General features: G+C 43.4%; 1 protein-coding gene across 1 annotated transcript in view; it reads left to right on the top strand.

Moving 5' to 3' along the window:
* The window catches only part of Grip91 (gamma-tubulin complex component 3), a 57,017-nt gene that overhangs the window by 33,790 nt on the left and 4,498 nt on the right, over window positions 1-18,729 (top strand). The window contains exons 14-21 of the mRNA XM_084594492.1: window positions 1,757-1,884; window positions 3,028-3,092; window positions 5,463-5,598; window positions 10,197-10,265; window positions 10,638-10,779; window positions 13,825-13,913; window positions 16,851-16,982; window positions 18,095-18,238. Coding sequence (XP_084450618.1) covers window positions 1,757-1,884; window positions 3,028-3,092; window positions 5,463-5,598; window positions 10,197-10,265; window positions 10,638-10,779; window positions 13,825-13,913; window positions 16,851-16,982; window positions 18,095-18,238 — 905 coding nt within the window. The remainder of the gene's footprint in view (window positions 1-1,756; window positions 1,885-3,027; window positions 3,093-5,462; window positions 5,599-10,196; window positions 10,266-10,637; window positions 10,780-13,824; window positions 13,914-16,850; window positions 16,983-18,094; window positions 18,239-18,729) is intronic.

Genomic DNA, 18,729 nt, shown 5'->3' with positions numbered 1-18,729 from the left:
GTCGTAACTTTCTTGACTCGCAGCTGGTACCACGTTTAGCGTGAAATTAGACATGATGCGACAGATGCGAGGTACGTATGAAGTACGCTGCTAGGGTCACCTAAACACTACAGCGATCAGTGCAGTGAAGTTGTCATGGCAGATGTAAATGACACGAATGGAAGCAGCTCGAAAATTAAATCTTGTTATTGGCAAGCCATCATTTTGAAATGAGCACATTTCCCTCCTCCTGAACTAAACTGTCCATAAAAATATGTGAGCTGAATTTTGTTCTTGAAGAAAATTTGATATTACTTTTGAGTTCTTTCGAAATGCAGTTATTGTGCATGGCAGAAGATAGCTTGTAGTTGTGGCACATCATTTCCCGGCTAGGGCATATGCCTGCGCCGCCCACCCGATATTTTGCCATGCAAAAATTGTAAATTATTGGGTTTAACTTCTCGAAGTGACTTATGAGCTATGAGCAACATCGTAGTTGTGGTCTCTGGATTGATTTAAATTACCTGGGTTCCTTAACGTGCATTGACATCGCGCAGTGCACAGGCACCTTTTCAGGCGCGGAACAGGCGTGGCCGCCGTGGACCGGACTTCTTTCATACATAAGTCGCACCGATGCACTGCCGAAACCTTCAGAAAAAAAACTGCGACTTATACACCTTAAGATACGGTAAATGAGTAAAGATGTTTTGTTCGTTCAGTATCTTGTGAAAAGTTGTATAAAAAGTTGTGTGTGAAAAGTTCTTCGTAGACGATCACAACTAGTTGCACACTCTTTGCAACTCTGGTACGGTCCTCCACGGTGCAGTGCCTCCCACATATTAAGGTTTAAAAGTGAAGAGGGAGCCTTTCTCGATCTTCTCATTTGTTTGAGTTTGAGAACAGAACGTGGTGGCTGTTTCTCAACCTTTTGGGAAAAAATGCAGAAGGGGATTGAAGTTTCTTAAAGAGAATAAAAATAAGGTAGTCTTATTACCCAGCTGCTTTCTGATTCCAATATCCAGTCTTTTCTGTTCACTTTGTTCACTTTCATTAGCTTAAACTCTGGATGATACAGACTGTGGTGGTGTCCTCGCACAATTCTAATTATAATGAGCTTTTACTTTATGTGCCAATATGGGCAGTTTTAATGTTTAACCATGTGGTCACACTGTACGCTTATATATGTGCAAAACTTTTGGTAGTTTCAGTTGCTGCCAAGCTGTAACATGCCACGAACGGGTGCAGCTTGGATTTCAGACTCATAGGACCGTCTTAATTCTTACTTGCAAGGTGAATGCACTGAACTGTTCCTCAAAATGACGGCTCCAAATTTCGTGTAAGTGCTGGTGTGGTTCTTAGTTCCATTCCCCTGCTTCGCTTGCGTCAGTAATTCATGAGTATAAAATAAGTTTAATTGTTTGCGTAATTGCTTCTCTTTACTGTAATGAGCACATGCATAACTCAGACTCTGGAAGCAGCATAGAGGCATGATGTGAACATACGAGTAGCTAACAAAAATTGCATAATTAATCATCAGGAAGGGCAGAATTTTTTTCTTTGCCACTTTGGGGGCATGTTGACTGCAGTAGTGTGAAATTCTGAGTTTTCATCTTTCCGATAATATTCCATGACTGAAGGGGCTGCGTGGAAGGCACACACTGTTTCTAAAGTTGCTAGAAAACTGGAAGATAAGAAGCATTGGTAGTTATCCCGGATTGATGCTTACGGAGCTACGTTGTGAGCAGAGTTGTGCTTTTTTGTGCGTGTGTACTTGCAGTGGAGTGTTTGCTGGACGGCCAGCGAGAGGACTCCTTCCTCGAGTTCCTGGAGCAGACGTACCATGCACGCAACTTCCGTGTCCTCTCTGCTCTCAACAGCCAGTTCAAATTCAGAGAGCACTTGCAGGTCAGTCCCCCTCTAGCAGGGGCATCGTCTCGCATGAAGTAGTTTCACTAACATCAGAAGACCTGTGGAGAGATTTTTCGAATCTAAGCGCACCTCCTCACTTCAGGCATCGTGATAGTGAAAAAAAGGGGGTTGCTTAGAATCGAGTAAATACGGTATATTTCTTGTACCATAAGTTTGTATTTTTCAGTGGTGATTTTAGCCTTCCAAAATAGAAGCGCTCCATGTTCTCATAGGATTGGAGAGTGTATGTTTAAATACTATTACGTTGTTTGTTTTAGTCATTATTTTCTTTGCAGTGTCAAAGTGCTTTGTAGGTAAGGATGCCAAATTGCTATTAAGTATCCTAAGTTGGTCATTTGCTTAATTAAAATTTCATTTCCTCGGGTAATTTCAACGCAACTCATATTACTAAGTGCCTTGCTGCCCTGCACTAACACAAAGCTGTATTAGCCTGACTTTTATCGCCGCTAAATCCCTCGCAGCTATAGTTACTGCTGAACTACGGTTGTTATTGTGGCTTCAAGACCGCCATTCAGGCACCTTTGGTGCTGAATTATCAAGGCATGCGCCCTCACAACCTAGCAAGGAATCTGCCTTCGACTTGTGGTGCATGGCATTTTCATGTAGCGTGTGCAGTTGCTCCCATGACACTCGGCTTTTATGTCTTTTGTTAAGTCTCCTTATATAAGCTTTTATGATCCAGCTATGATGGGCTAGCTGGTGTGGGTCACGGTAACAGGTATCTTGCTAATTTTGCTGCCGTTACAGATGATGGCATACTTCAGTTAATTTCAATAATTTGAGGTATTGCAGGTACTGCTTGCCAATGCATGATATGAAACTTGAGTGAACTGCCAAAAGTGACCTTGAATTAAAGATGCATCTCTGTGCTGCTGGAGATTTGGCTGGTCAAAATCACTACCTGCTTCCAAAAATGATATAGTAGTACTTTGTTCATAGTTGTGCGGTTGACTTGAGAGCCATTTCCCTCTGTGCCTTACAAGCTTGGTGCATGTCTGCATAGAAGCAAATGGAGTTTCTAAGTGCAAGGATCAAGAATTTGTTCTCTTTCTTATGCCAGTCTCTAACGTAACATTTGGAGTCCAGCTTCTTGACCATAAATATAATGGTACTGTGCAGGCCCTACGACAGTTCCTTCTGCTAGGTCAAGGTGACTTCGTGCGCCAGCTGATGGACGTCCTGGAGTAAGTCAAGCAAGTGTGAGCTGCTGTGCACAACTGTGATGTCACTCTCAGTTAATGCTGCTACATATCAAGAACTAAATCTAGGGCTTAGAGTCACAAGCAAGTGAAAGGGGAGTCCTTGTCTTGTGTATTGTCTAATGTATAACGAAGCTCGTTGTTCTCGTGAGGCAAAAACCAGTGTTTCAGATCTCACAAAAACGAGCTGGAGGTTACCCTGTAGGCAAAGCAACCAGCTGCAAGAGAAATTCTGTCCATGCGTGTGTCCTCAATGTGTCCCCTATATTTGATCAAATCTTGTGGTGAGAAAATCTGGAATTGTACTGTGTGCTTTTTGACTTCTGTAGCGTAAATTTTCTGGCCTTGGGCTTTACTCACACTAAGCCCTGCCTGGATTAGTGCTTGTCTAAGTTTAACATTTTTTCTCTTTTTCTGCACTTATTTTCATGTTACATGTCTGATTAAGGTAGCCCCTTCTTTTTTTTTTTTTGCAAAATGCCCCAGAGCCGTTTGTTTGATTGTGAAATGCTGCTGGGCGTATTGTTTAGGTGCGGTGTTTTTTGCTGTGAATTGTTCATATGCAAAGCGTTTGAGCCGCATGAAAGAAACCTTGAGCTTGAGTTTGCTCCTATGGAACAAATGCTTTAAGTTCACTTTAGGAATGCATTATAGCTAAAAGGATGCCTTTCAAAAAAATTAAAGGTTATATGTGCTGAAAGTGAAACAACGGTGCACAGAAAATAAATTTTGAAGGTTTGTTATTGAAGGTCTGATTGAATATAGTTCATGTCTTACATGCATGCAGCACTTAAATTCATTAAGCATTAAGTATGTGATCACTAAACTTAAAAGAAAATAGGCTACACTGGCATCAAAAAGAAGGGCACTACTGTTGGACTGGTTAGTGAACATTTCACATGCTAGTAGTATGACCAGAGCTTTAACCCTTTCACTGTCACGAACGTACCGGTACGTATTCGCGTTTCCTCCCCGCAGTGTCAATAACGTACCCGTACGTATTCTATCTTGCGTTCAAATCTTCGCGCCTCACCGTAAAGCTGCCGCGCTTGGACTTGCTCCGCCATCTGTTGAATCTTTCTACAAGCTGATATGCTCGCTCCGCGCCGATAAGACACATATATGGAAGAGTATGGTGCAACCGCGCCCGCCCGTTCTTTGCTCGTGGGAGGGGGCGTGGTCGCTCCGTGACACTACTCTCTCGAGCGAGCGATCCTTCGGCGCGCGCGTGCGTTTATGGGTTCAAAGTTTGTTCTGCCATCTGCGGCAGGTTTGGAGGTTTTTATTTTTATTCTTTGTCGCGCTTCCGCTACGGCGTGGCAAGTTCAGGGTCGCACGTGGTTGCCTCTCTCCGACTGACATATGACTCGATTGCTGCATTCGCTCTCTCCACGCGCCCTCGCTTGAGGACAGCTTGCCGTTAGCAGCAGCAGCACACGAGTGTTTTAGCCCCTTTCCATCTTTTTCTCTTTCGACTTCACTACGCGTCGTTTCTCTCCCTTGTGCTGGCCACTGAATGTGCGCCCTCCGCGCGCGCTTACTTTCGGATGGCGGACCGCGCGGGACCTTCGACGGCTGACTGGAGCGATGGCTCTTCGGGTTCTGATTACCAGCCAAGCTCGGATTCGGACTCAGGATCCACCACACTCTGAAGAAGTATTGAGCGTGTTTTTTTTTTATTTTATCATATATCATTTATAGTCAGACTGATGATGATGATGTTTATTTAAACACCTGCAGAACACTGAAATGTGCAAATTGCATTGACTAATTTATTTGTATACCCACCATGATGCAAAATAAATCTTTATGCTCGTTCCCTGATATGCTCGTTCTCTGAAACCAAGCCGACACTGGGGGTGCGTCCCAGTCAGAAACAGCCGACAGTGAAAGGGTTAAGAATAAAACACCCATATGGTGACAAACGTGGAAACTGAGCCATTTAAATGACTCTTTCATACAGCTTTTCTATTTTGCAATCAATTGTCATTCGCTTTTGCTTAGGACAGCGATTACTTTCTCAGTCACAAATTTTGTTTGATTTTATCGCAATTTACCGTTACACGGTGGTATGGAGTTTGCTTTGTTTGACTGAGAAGATATAAGCTGGAAGGGATAAGCACTTAACTACAACGATTGTGAGCAAGGGATCATAGATGCAGCATGGGAAAGGGGCACCAAGGGGAGCATAGTTTTGACACATGCTTGGGAGGGATCTACCCAGCCTCCGGATGGAGCCAAAATTCTACCTGCCTCGACCGTTACCATTTGGGGCATTACTTGAGACTTCGCATTGTTTTTCTTTGTGGTTCATTTTTTCACAAGCTGATTTTGTGGACAATGTTTCTGTTGTAGTGAGCAGCTGAACCAGCCTGCGCAGCGCCTGCACGAGCACGCTTTGAACGAGGCGCTTGCTGAAGCTGTGCGCACTACCAATGCACAGTTTGTGGACCCTGACATACTCAAGCGGCTGGAAATAAAGCTACTCGATGTAAGGAATGCAAACGCATAACCATTGTCACATTGGTTCTGTTGCAGGGGGACATTAATACTGTATTCTGCAACTTTATCATACCCCCTTTTAAAAATTCTCCCGCCTCAACTGGAGGCTCATTTGCACTGAAACTGCACCCAAAGCTTGCGCGTTGTTGTCCCCTTCTTTATGAGGTAAGTTTGACCATGGTGCTTACTTGGTTTGGCTGCACATGATGAGAAACCAGAATCGTCTGCAACGAGACTGAGGAGCGAAAAACGCCAGCGCAGAGTTTCCAGCAAAAGGCACCTCTGGCATCATCTTGTGTCACTGGAGGAAAGCACTGCGGTTCCAAAGTGCAGAGGCAAGCATGGCACGCTCCTGTAATGATGCTAGATGGCGCCACCGCTGCCCTTCGGCAAAAAATTGGCGTTAGCATCTTTTGCTCCTCAGTCTTGTCACAGACGGTTCTAGTTTCTCATCATGCGCGGCCAAACCAAGTAAGCGATATGGTCGAATTTACCTCGTAAAGAAGAATACAATGCGCAAGCTTTCTGTGCAGTTTCAGCGCAAATGAGCCTTCGGTTGAGACGGGAGAATTTTTCAAAACGGGTACGATAAAGTTGCAAAACACCGTACATGTTGCACATTGTCAAGATAGCTGCTCTGCTGTGCTGCCAGCACCGCAATATTTTCTGTCATTCGTTCATGACAGTGAACATTAGTTTGTCCCTATATCTCGTCTCGGATTTTGTGTGCCATTTTAGGCCGTGTGCGTGGGCATTGGAGGTGATGCTTTATGGGGCAAGTATGATCTCAGACAGCTGGGCGAGCAGGAGGCAAGGATGATGAAGTGTGTAGTGTAGGTTTAGTTTAGTTTATGGGGCATAGCAATGATTCTACTTGGAGGGTTCTACTTAAGTTGAGGACAACGCAGAGGGCTATGGAACGAAAAATGGTAGATGTAACGTTAAGAGATAGGAAGCGTGCAGAGTGGGTCAGAGAAATGATTCAAGGTAATGACATTTTAGTGGAAATTAAGAAGAAATGGGCATGGGCAGGACATGTAGTGCGAAGAGAGGATAACCGATGGTCGCTTAGGGTAACAAACTGTATTCCAATTGGAAGGAAAGCGTAGCAGGGGGTGGCAGATAGTTAGGTGGGCGGATGAGGTTAAGAAGTTCGCAGGGGTCAAATGAATGCAGCTAGCGCATATGGGAGAGACCTTCGCCCTGCTGTGGGTGTAGCCCGGCTGATGGCGATGGAGCATAGCGTCCTAAAATTACTCAGGCTATGGGGGATGCCATACTGGAGGGCTCGAAATAATTTTTACCACCTAGGGTTCTTTAATGTTCACTGACATAGCATGGCACGCGGGTGCCTTTCATTCCACCTCCATCAAAACGCGGCCTTAACTGTTAGGATTAAAGTTGAGTTCCTCTGCTTAGTTTTCAAGCACCCCAACCAATGAGCCACCGCAGCGAGATGAAGTGTAAGGTTATCTGAGCAGCTTTCTTGACAAAGCACAGAATTTTCTGTGCTGCGTGTGGTGGTGAGACTCCATTGAATGCTTTTCTGGCAGCTCGGCGCACAGCGTCTAATTTGTTTCATGCACCCATGTGGATTTACGCTGTGGCGCTGGTGAACATTCTCCAAGTTCGATAATAGGCAATATCCAATTGATACCCAAGCAGGTAGAAGATTGGACAGCCATTGATATAGCTCAGTTGATAAGAGTACCGGACGCGATATTCGGAGGTCATGGTTTCGGTTCCCACCATCGATACTTTGTTTTTTCTTCTGCTGTGTATTAAATTTTTTTTTTCACCTTAAACCAATTTTCTTTGACAGATACAGTTGGAAAACTGCACGGTTCAATGTGGGCCAAAACGATCGCCGGTCCGGCGTGAGTTGATCGCAAAGCGACTGCAGTGCCCCTCTCTCCTGCTACAGTAGATGGGTGAGACCATTCAGCTAATACACAGGCAGAGATTTTAAAATACTGCTAACCCTCTTCTTTCAGCAATGCAACAGAAAATAAAATTGCGCTTGCATTTTTTAAACACATCTTTCTACAAATGAAACACCATCGCATTTGCCGACGTATCTCAAGCATGCAGGTAGCAGTTGACACGCTTGAGCCGCGTCTGCAACTTCCTTGCTTCAGACGCCTCAGTAGACTCGGTGGCTTTCATATGTATATAAATGTGTGTTAAAAATGCAAATGCAATTTTATTTTTTGTTGCATTGCTGAAAGAAGAGGGTTAGTAGTATTTTAAAATTTCTGCCTGTGTATTAGCTCAATGACCTCACCCATCTGCCGCTGCTGTCGCTTTGTGATCAACTCTAGCTGGACCGGCGATTGTTTAGGCCCACTTCACAACGTGGCGCGCCAACAGTTTTCCAACTGTCTATATCTAAGAACGTTGCTTTAAACTGATTAGAGAAATAATTCAGGTCAAGCAAAAGTAAAAATTAAAAAGAAAACATCTGCTACGCTCTCCTTGGCCTCGCCAACTGTTGGCTCCTTTCCTCTGTATAATATATATAATATAAAATGGTCGTAATGGTGCAGCATTACACAAGGCATTTCTGACCTTCTTTCCATGCCAGTCTACTGGTTGTGTAAATGCTAGGAATGTGTGAATATTCAAAATTTCGAATACGAATGGAATATGTTTTTTATTCGATTTATATTCCTATCTGAAAAACTGATATTCGAAAATTACCGGATACACCTAAAATCTTCGCATTCACCACAATTTCACTACACTGTGCGCTTCACCGCAATGCTTGGCCGCGTGTACTGTGCTGTGAAGCATCCTCAAAATGTGATGGGGCCGTTTTGTTATGAGGGACTTTTGTGAAGAGGGCCTTCCTGACAGTGCGCAAAGCGAAGCCCTTGAGGAAAATGGGTAAACGTCGTTCTCACTAGGGTTTCTTCTCAGATGTAGACAACCACCGTGCAGGAGCTCATCATATAAAATTACTGTGATGCAAACGATTTTTGGCAATTGTTTCATGGTCCATTCGGTAATTCGAGCTTGTGATTAATTAGAACATTTTTTTTGTTCTCTTGAAGGCCAAATTAGTGAGCGTTTACTGTATTCAGCAGCAGTGTGACAGCTCCACTAGTTTCATGGCGGTCCTTCCTGTACAAAAAAAAAAACGGGTATATGGAATTCTGCATAAAAATGTATACAGTAGTGCCTCGTTAATATGGACATTTTGGTTACCGCACAAAACTGTCCATAAATCGAGTCCGTAATAACGAATCACATTTTTTTTTCTGAAAACAAAAACAACAAAAAAATGCTAAGGATAAGGTCTACTTTAGAGCAAATGTATGCCAGCAAAGTTGGCATTAGGAACTACAAGAACATTATCCAAGTCACCTTTATGCTTCAAATGCGATGCAATTGAAAGTATTGTGATGTAGTTGCATATTTTTTTCGATGGCGTTTCATTAATAAATTTTCATCTCCCATGAGCCCCTGCTACGTATCAGCATTCATTCGGCTGAAAGCTGCTGAATCCAACTTTCAACAAGGCGCAAGCTGCTGTCAGAGTTTTGTTCAAGTGAATTCATGAAATAAAAAATAGTGCATCGACTGCGCAACTTCGCAGTGTAAAATATGGAACTACAAGTGAAAAGGGCAATCAATCAGTCATTGGCACTATGTTCATGTGGTGCCTGTCAACAAACTCTAGAAGAGAAATTATCTTTGGAGCAGTGTAACAATTTGGTTTTCACCACTGGCCATAATAATGCGACAAAAATACATGGACTCTAATGGTATCTGTGCATTTTCTCCTCGTCCATTGTCCGGACAGTGAGTTTCCATATTAACAAGACGTAAATGCATGGGAAAAGTTTGGTCCCCAGAAAAAACAGTCCGTAATTCGAATCGTTCATATTAACGGGGTCGTATTAACGAGGCGCGACAGTACTGGACTTTTTTAGTATGGATATGCACTTCTGTGCAATTTTAGTTTAATTTTATCTGAAATGAACAAGGTGAGCGATGCTTGCTAGTTTTTAATTTTGCATTTTTTTCTTTCCACTGAGCAGATATTAGATATCCGAAAATTTCAATACTTGCACACCCTTAGTAAATGCACTTTGCTCTATATTCTGTTTTTCTAATTCTTGTGTTTGTATTGAGCTTAATTGGCTTGTTATGAATGAACTTAAATTGCTGTACCTATTTGTTCATGTTTCAGATATTCCACTTAATATCATTTCATGCTTTGCAGTTTTTTTGTTGTTTTTTTTAATTGAGACTATGATTGATTGAAATGCGGTGCCTTACATTTTTGGTCAAACATTTTCTAATGGATCTTAACTCAGGAAGTTTGGAGGCGTTTAGCTTTCTTTAGATTTGTTCAGAACACTGTCTCCTGCATTTCAGTCTTGAACATTTCTCAATACTGCACTCAGAGAATTTTACTTTTTTGAACTGGCAGGTTGATGGAAGTTCTCGCTGTCATGAGGCCTAGGCCCACTGTTCATTGTGGCTTGCTGCGATGACAATCGTGACAATCGATTATTATTTATTTATAATTATTTATTTATTTATTTATTTATTTATTATTATTATTTTTTTTTTTTTCAGATAAATCCGGGTGACACTGGCTGGGACGTGTTCAGCCTTTTCTACCGCGTTGATGGACCTATTGGCATGGCAAGTGGCAGACGTTCATTACTGAACTCACAAATACCCACTATAACAAACAAAGCTCTGTGGGCACAGTTTTATTTTGACAACAGCCTGAAATTTGGGGCCAGAAAGAAATAGGTCATCATACAGAAAAGAGTGATATAGAGAGCCATACAGAAAAATAGGTCATCATACAGAAAAGAGTGATATAGAGAGTCATACAGAAAAGAGCTATAGATTGCAGAATTTGGGTTGAGTCACAAGACCTTGGTTTAATGGTACCTCGTTAACACTATGTTTTCTTGGGGTGCAATTAGTCAGTATGTGTTATATGCATGTCCTTGTCGCGAGGGTTCGAGTAAGCGAATGAGTGGTGGAGCTGTCGCATCTATGCAGGTGTTCACACCATATTGCATGTCGCTGTATCTGCGACTCTTCAATCACCTCTGGAGGGCCAAGCACATGGAGTATGTGGCTACAGCTGCCTGGAAACAGCAGATGGTCAACCTTAAAATAAAGAACCGCCAACATGCTGCTGGTAAGTGGGAATGATGGTTTCTTGAGGAATATTTCTTTGCTTTGTTATTGCTCTCCAGCAACAAAGCAACAGAAGATGTATGAAGGAGGGGTCATCAGTATGTGTGTGCTTTCCTATGCAGCCAGCTGGTGGACTGCAAATGAATACAGAAAATGCCCTGAATTATGAAAACATGGTAAAAACGTATTGCTATCTATAGGTACTGCAGTCACTTTTTCTTCCCAGTGCTGTAGTGAGGTTTCTGCAAGGACCCAGGAAGTGGTAATGAAGGTGCCTGTACAATATGTGTATCATGTTGGCTAAAGGCTATGTACAGGACTTCAAGCCTAGGTATTAATTTGCAGACTTTAAAAAATTCCCATTGCCTCGCCTAGTAATGATGACTTTACATGGCTCATGTGGTTTTAGGTGTAAGGGCTTTCATTGCGGCTCCGTAAAACATCTCACCCTTGACTTGTGAGGAAAACCAAAATGGCAGGTTGTGTTATATACGGTGTTTAGCACCCGAAAGCAACATCAGTAATGAGGGACACTGTAGTCAAGGGCTCTGGTAGTTTCGGCCACCAGGAATTCTTCAACGTGCACTGATATATTCCATAGTACACGGCCGCCTTTCACCTCTATTGGAAAGTGGTCACTGTGGCCAGGATCAAACCCACATCACAGGCTCGGCATTCAAACATCGTAATCACGTGCCACCGCTGGAATCCAAAACCACAATGGCATTGCTAAACGAATAAAGCGAAGGAGGTATGTGGGGGTGGCATAATCGGTTTGCAGACGGCAGCTCATCGCATGACCGATGGTGCCAGCTGTTGTATGCAACTAAGCTGGTTGACAGAGAGTAGATAAAGTGCGGTCTTAGCCTGTCATCTTCATTTCTTTCTAGCTCACTTCATTCGCACAGCATCGCTTTGATAAGAAGACTTCGACAACAAGACTTCGCCCAGATGAAGAAAGTCCTCTTATCGAGACACTGGTTTGTGTACTGAGGCTCCCCTTCAACCCCTGTTTGGTTTTCTTTGAGTGCCTGTAGCCATCCTATTCACCCCATTCTACGCTAGCTCTTTCTGATGTATGAGTAGAGAGTGAAGGAGCTAAGGATGTTTTCTCTCTCTTTTGCCACATAAGCTAGATTGAAAGGTGTTGTGAAATCATGATGGATGATTCAGGATTTATCAGTTTTTCACTTTTCTCACCCTAGGTGCAAATGGGTCTCTTTGGGGCGGCAAATTAAAGGGTCCCTGAGGGGAAATAAAGTGGTAATATCAGTAACCTACCAGGTTCTAGTCCGCTCTTTCCAAAAATGGAGCTGTTATAAACTATAAATAACCGAAAAAATTGAAAAAAAACTGTCATTGACATCGACACGTTGACAACCTGTCCTTTTTGTAAAGATCTCATGAATGAGTTTTCATTGACTGGTAGGAAGGTAGTTAAATCGAATTGTCCTGGTGATAATGGTGCCATTTGCTGCTACAGTACAACCTCGTTAATTCGAAGTCATCGGGACCGCGAGAAATCTTCGAATTAAGCGGGTTTTCGAATTAACCGAACACACCAAGAAATAAGACTTAGGCAAAAAAATTCGTTGCAGGAACGTGTTACCTCTATTCGGCATATTTTGAATTACTACTGAAAGTAATCAGAGATGCTGGTTTGCCGCGTCCGGTAGTTTGCGGCTCCTAAGGTCATGCTCTCGAGTTGGTCAAATAGACGAAACATCTCTGAACTTCCACCGCGGAACTCAACAAAACTGCGGATAACGTTCAGCGATCCGATAACTTCACCAAGAGCAGGTGCTCGGGGAGGCTCGTCGGTGTTGTCGTCGCTATCGTCGCTGTCATCGCGCATGTTCGTACCAGCAGTGATCTCACTCTCCAAGTCAGAGTAGCCAGTCTGCTCTTCGCTCTCAATGTTGATATACTCGGCGAAGCCGACTGCGTTGGACTCATCCTCGGTCTTCGAACAAGCGGCCAACTCGGTCTTCGAACAAGCGCTCTTGCCTGCTTCCTGGATCAAGCAGAACTTCTGCTGCAGCCTTAAAGTCTTGTACTTTGGCATTTCTGCACTGCTACGGTCACAAAGCTAGCACTTCTGCACAGTCCCGCCCAAAAAAACGGCACAGTAGCCGACCCCTAACCACAGCGCACAACACAAAGAAATGGCGCAGGCGAGACCGGCGCGGCGGTGGTGGTGGCGTACTTGCAGCGTCGGAGGCACGGGGGAAGAGTGGGCGAAGCACACCAAGGGATGGAGTGAGGGCGAGGTCACGTGATAAAAACCGGTATGCCCGCCGTGTTGTAGTGAAGCACGTCTTCTCCTCGGCAGGCGCGTGTTTCGGCGGTGCGCGAGGCGCACTGTGGACCGATTTTTGTGCAGAGAGTGCTCCGGCTGGGGCGCTTCGCCTATAAATCATCACCATTACTATGTGGCTTTGCCTCGCGGCTCCGTAGGGCCGTCGTTTCGCCGGGTTTGCGGTGAAACATGGATCAGGCATTGCCGCATAGCAGTCCAAATTTTCGAATTAACCGGGCTGGCGCAGGCCGCCTGTATGAATTATCCGGCCAAATTTACATTGGAAAATACGGGACCACAGAAAACCTTCGAATTATCCGGGATTTCGAATTAACCGAGTTCGAATTATCGAGGTTTTACTTATATTGTATGTCTCTACTAGTCCATTGTCCAAGGGAATTCCCCTATTGTGGAGCAGACAACAAAGGAAAGCTACTGAAGTTTTCTCAGAAATTTTGCATTTCAAGAAAAATATATCCAGTTGAACAACCTTCCCAGGCATGGAGGATGACCAGGACAAATTTTTCTTGAACCACAAGAACTCCTGGAAAAGCTGTGCTGGTCTTCTTGGTAGCAAAATGGCTGCACAGAGGTGAATGATAATGAGTAGTTACTCACTTAAGTGTTGCAAGTGTTGCAGTTGTTAAAAACGAAGACTGGCAGTTCTTCGTAACCTCATAGGTGTCTTTCAATAAAATGTCTCAAACATTCCTTCTGGCAATGCCATTTCTTTCCTCTCTGGTGCAGAGATACAGCCTGTGCTTCATCAGTGCCACATGGTGCTCTCAGAGATGATGCACTTCATGCAGCAGGTCCAGTACTACATGGTCTTTGAGGTGAGCGTTACTAACAGGAGGCAGACAGCATCAATTTTCATTTCACAGAAGTCGTGCTGTGGTCATGTGCCTTTCTTTGTGCACATCACACATTGCTGGTACATATATTATGATAAGGCTAACCAAAATAATAAAAAATAATATGCCTCTGCCCGTGCCACCAAGTATAACAGGCTTACATTAGTGGTACAACTGAATCTCATTAGTACGCAGTCAGAGGCCCCACAGTTTCCTCGTTGTGGCCGTAAACGACCTCAGCTGCAAATGACCCGTGCCAGTGGGTTTGCCTGCCACCAAGGAAACATAGGGCGACATAAGCGGCTTTTAGGCTGCTGCCAATTTATGCTCGTGCCACGCACAACAGAGGAGCTTTGATGCATGCTGCTCACTTCCTTTGCCTCATGAAATCCTGTCGCATTTTTACCGTGTCCTGTATTGGCTTCATCATCAGGAAAATATGGCTGATTTTTTTTAGTTGACCCCTCCCTTTCCTCTGCAGCAAAAAACCACAACAGGAATTACGTGTATTCACCACCCGACAGCAGCGTCTCGTGGTGGAAAATGAGTTTGCCAGACTTAATGGCTACTTTTTGCAGTGCAGTGAAATGAATCTAATCAGCACATGATACTTGAGAAGTATAGTGCATTCATAGCGGGCCACTTGCAGTGAGGAGGTTAGAAAACAATGGAAATTCAGTGTCCTTGGTTAATTTTCTGCGGCATAGTGAACCATACACACTTTTTCTCGTGACACTGTTCAGTGGGTCATATACCCTAGTTGCTGGAGTTTCATGAAAGCAAGACATATGCCACACCAACATGAAAACTCTCTTATGACAAAATTGAAGGACGATTGTCGTGGGATTTGCATTGTTTTGGAGGCAAATTTTATCTCACAAAAATTGAGATTTAAAATATTTGCTGTGAGAGCTTCCAGGAGAAAGGGAAGCCCTTTGTTATATTTGTTATAAACTGTTTCATTATGGCAATGTTTGTCTACACTAGTAACTGAGGTGCCCACAAACTAATATAGCCCCATTACTGTTTATATTGTTGTCCTATGCTATTAGAATTGCTACAAGTACTGTTCCTGCGGTTAGTAATGAAACAGTTGGCGGTGCTTTCTTCTCCTTGTTTTTAATGGAAGATATCTCAGAACGAATGCATGTGAGAGCTGCTCAGAGAACACAATGATGATGAGCTGTTGAGCATGTGACGCGCGATGAGTAAATTTCTATTTAATTTTTTTTTTATTATTATTATTATTTCGTTTCATTTATTTCATTTGTTTGTCCCTTAAAGGCCCGAAGGCATTACATAAGAGGGGGGGGGGGGCATACATACAGGTTGGAGGGTGATATCACCCTCCAAAGTTAATTAATCCAGCTTTGAACAGATCAGGAGAAGCGTTTGAATTATTGAATGCCTCTAAAGAAGGTGCCGGAAAGCGTTAGCGTTCCAGTAACTTTATCTAATGAACTGCTGGAGTATTGTTTTCTTTGCATGTAAGATGAAAACTAAGTTACAAAAGTATTTCACAGCTTCCTAAAGTGCTTTGCTTTGTGTGCATTGTCAGGAGTATAGGTATATTGAGAAAAACATATAAACAGTGTGATGTCATCACACAATAAAGCTATAAGCAGTGTCCAAAACAGCGGAACTGGCTGATGCAAGTGCCCAATGGCAGTGATGGGATGGTGTGAATTTAAGAAGAGTGGAACTGAAACTATGCTGCTGGGCTACATTACAGCAATGGGGTATTTCCAAATGTCATCATGTGTACCATAGTGCACACACCTGAGATGTGCGGGTGTGACTGGTCCATTCGGTCCAGCTTCGAGGAAGTCTATTTGGATGATTGCTAACTTTGCGGGCTGTGCCTTGGCGTGACCTCCTGTTTGAATTAACTTGTGCAAACCCGCCCATGTCCAAAGTAAAACGACCGTCCGATGCCATTGACTTGCATGGGCATCAGCTGGGACCAGGCATTTAGTCTGAATTATCTGAATTTCCAAATTAACATGGGTCGAATTAACTACATTTAAATGTATGTGAAGCCTACCTGGGGCCTACACGTGGACTAGGTTCTTAGTGTTTGGGCCAGGAGGGTGACTCGATCTGTTGTGAGGTGTTAGGGGTGCTCGTGGTTGGCGACTTCGCACGTACGCAAGCAATCACGTGAATTGCCGCCGCTGACGTATCATAGGTGGCAAAGTTAGCACAGCAGTGAGAGTGGCGGCAGTGACAGAGCAAAGGGGATGGACAATTTATCTCCTCTATCGGAAAAGGCTTGTGCTAGGGAGGCTGCGCAGCACGGAGAAGTTTCTTTATTTTATCATAACACACCTCTTTATGCCCTGAAGCATTCAACAGTGGTAAAAAATATAACTTGATATTCTAGCAGTTTATTTGAAGCTATGCATGGATCTTGAGACTATGTTAAAGCTGGAAGTGGGCAGATTTTATTGAACAGGAATAAATGTTGATAATCTATGTTTACTTCCTGCTTGGCCTGAAAATAGCAAAATGTGCTATTATTTCTGTACTGCTTCCCTTGGGAAGTCTCCTTTTTACAGTTTGTGGGGCCCGTGGTCGCCTATGCTTTGCAAAAAAAATAAAGGGGGGAGGGGTTACTCTAGTGTGTGAAATCAATGCTGAACAAGCTTAGGCAGGTAGAAGTCATAGATGCACACGTAAAGTACATAGTACCTGTGTAGAAAGCAGCATGCATTGAAAATGTTTGTGTAAAACTTTGGTTTATCCTATGTTTACGATGGGATATATGAGTGGTTCAATGGGGGTGCACTTTGTGTCTATAAATTTTGCACAGTTTGCAAAAGGAGCTGAAAAATTAGTTCTTGTTCCTTGCTTGCCTTAAACGTTTGGCTTGATGGGAATCACAAGAGTAGTGAGGAGCAGCAAACTTTCCTTGTGCAGGTGATTGAGTGCTCATGGGCAGAGCTGGAATCACGGGTGGCACAAGCTCAAGACTTGGATCAGGTTATCCATGCTCATGACGACTTCCTGGCTGCCCTAATGACACGGGCCCTGCTTGACCCAGAGTCACGGGTGAGCTCCTCTTTAAAGCGATATGGTTCTGAATATAATGCGAGGTGCATTTTGAAGCATTCCTTGATGTCTTCCATGGGACATTGCAGATCCTTTGTTTTAAGTTAGCGGAATTCAAAATTTTACTCTTCATAAAGTTGGCAGGTTTATAGATATCTGTAATAGTGCTTCAGTTTGCTCAAGTTCTCTTGGCTTCAGCTTACTTTCAGCTTGATTGCTTTGCCATCGTTTTCTGGCTCTCGTTGTCCGCTCGTGAGAATAAAAAGCATTTGTGGAGATTTTATTGATCCACTTTGAGGGGGAGTAATTCAGAATAACTTGGAGGATAGGCTAGATAAAATATGCACAGCAGACTTCTGAGAAGGTTTCTGTTTTCAGAACACATTTTGTTTGGTGTTGTCAGTAGAAATCTATATGTGCAGCATTTGTCTGGGAAAACTTGGGAAAAATGTCTGGGAAAACTTGTACAGCTTATCAAAGGTTTGTGTGCAGTTATTTGGCACTAGAGCTGTGCACCTCACATTAGTTTTGACCGGAGCACAAGTGAATCACCTCAAATGGTGGGGATTATTGCAACTTCTTCAGGCCTTGCAAGAAGGGAAATAAATTTTTGCCCACTCTGCAAATTTGCATGGTATGCTGTGTCGCCTTTGGTTTCCTGTGTTATACAAGTTGGCGCATTGCCACTGGAAGATGACGGTGCCTAGTGTTCCTCATAAGTGAGACAGGTCATCAAAGCCTTTATCAGCTGCAGCACACATCACATGGCCTGCTAATGGGATAATGCCGTCATTGTAGCTGGCAGCAAGAGCAAAGAATATTTTGAACGTTTGTTAGTGTGGTTTCTTCCATTAAAATTCCCTGTGATGCGTTTTCCATTTGCATTTATCACTTTCTCAACCAGACTACGTGGGCACATGTGTAGCACTGTAAAAAATGCGGGTGTGTTCCGTCTCTAAGGCATAGGATTGGCTGAGTTGATATAAAACTTTAAAGCTTGTGAAAGAAGCGTGAACAACATTTTGACGTTGCGATGTTTTTTTTTTATATTTCATTCCCATGCATCTATTTGGAATCAACAAAATATGTCTGTGTCTTTCGTGCTGTTGCAGGACATTCTGTCCCAGCTACGCTCCATCTTCGACCAAGTGCTTCGCTTCAAACAAGTGCAGGAGGAGCTGCTTGCTCAGCTTAATAGCGACTCCAACGACCTGCGAGCTCAGGTTGCTCTTAGAATGATCTCAGATGGCTACCAGGTTGGTTCATTAACTGGCTGCATTTATGTGTGTGTGAGAGTGGGCACTGCCTTTATTCATGCATAGCATTACATGTTCCAAGTCCATACTAAGCTTCCATCACTGCGTCAAGTGATGCGAAGTTCATGCCAGCCATCTCAAAACCCGTCAGTTGCACAAGCTATTTTTGCTGTAAAACCTCATTGATACATTTAAAAGAAAATATCGGAGAACAAAAAAACATTTGGAAAAATGAATGATCCAAACTGCCTGATTTTGAAAAACTTAACCGCTGAATGAGGTACAAAGGAATTTAGAATTGACTTTCACAGCGTAAAAATACAGATTGGCATTTATAGACATCCAGTATGCACAGCTCCTTTTTTAGCTCTCACAGAATTCAGTCCGCATTTGCGGTGTCACAAGCATGGAAAAGATTTAGTAATAAATTCGGTTCGTAGAAGGTAATGACAAGCCAAGGTCGTTTCCTTGGGTGTTTCCGGATGCTTCGC

The sequence above is a fragment of the Amblyomma maculatum genome, chromosome 2, assembly GCF_055883805.1.
Source record: "Amblyomma maculatum isolate TAMU_Amacu chromosome 2, ASM5588380v1, whole genome shotgun sequence".
NCBI lineage: Eukaryota > Metazoa > Arthropoda > Arachnida > Ixodida > Ixodidae > Amblyomma > Amblyomma maculatum.
Note: the sequence above shows the minus strand (reverse complement) of the source record. Positions and strands in the feature narration are given on the sequence as shown.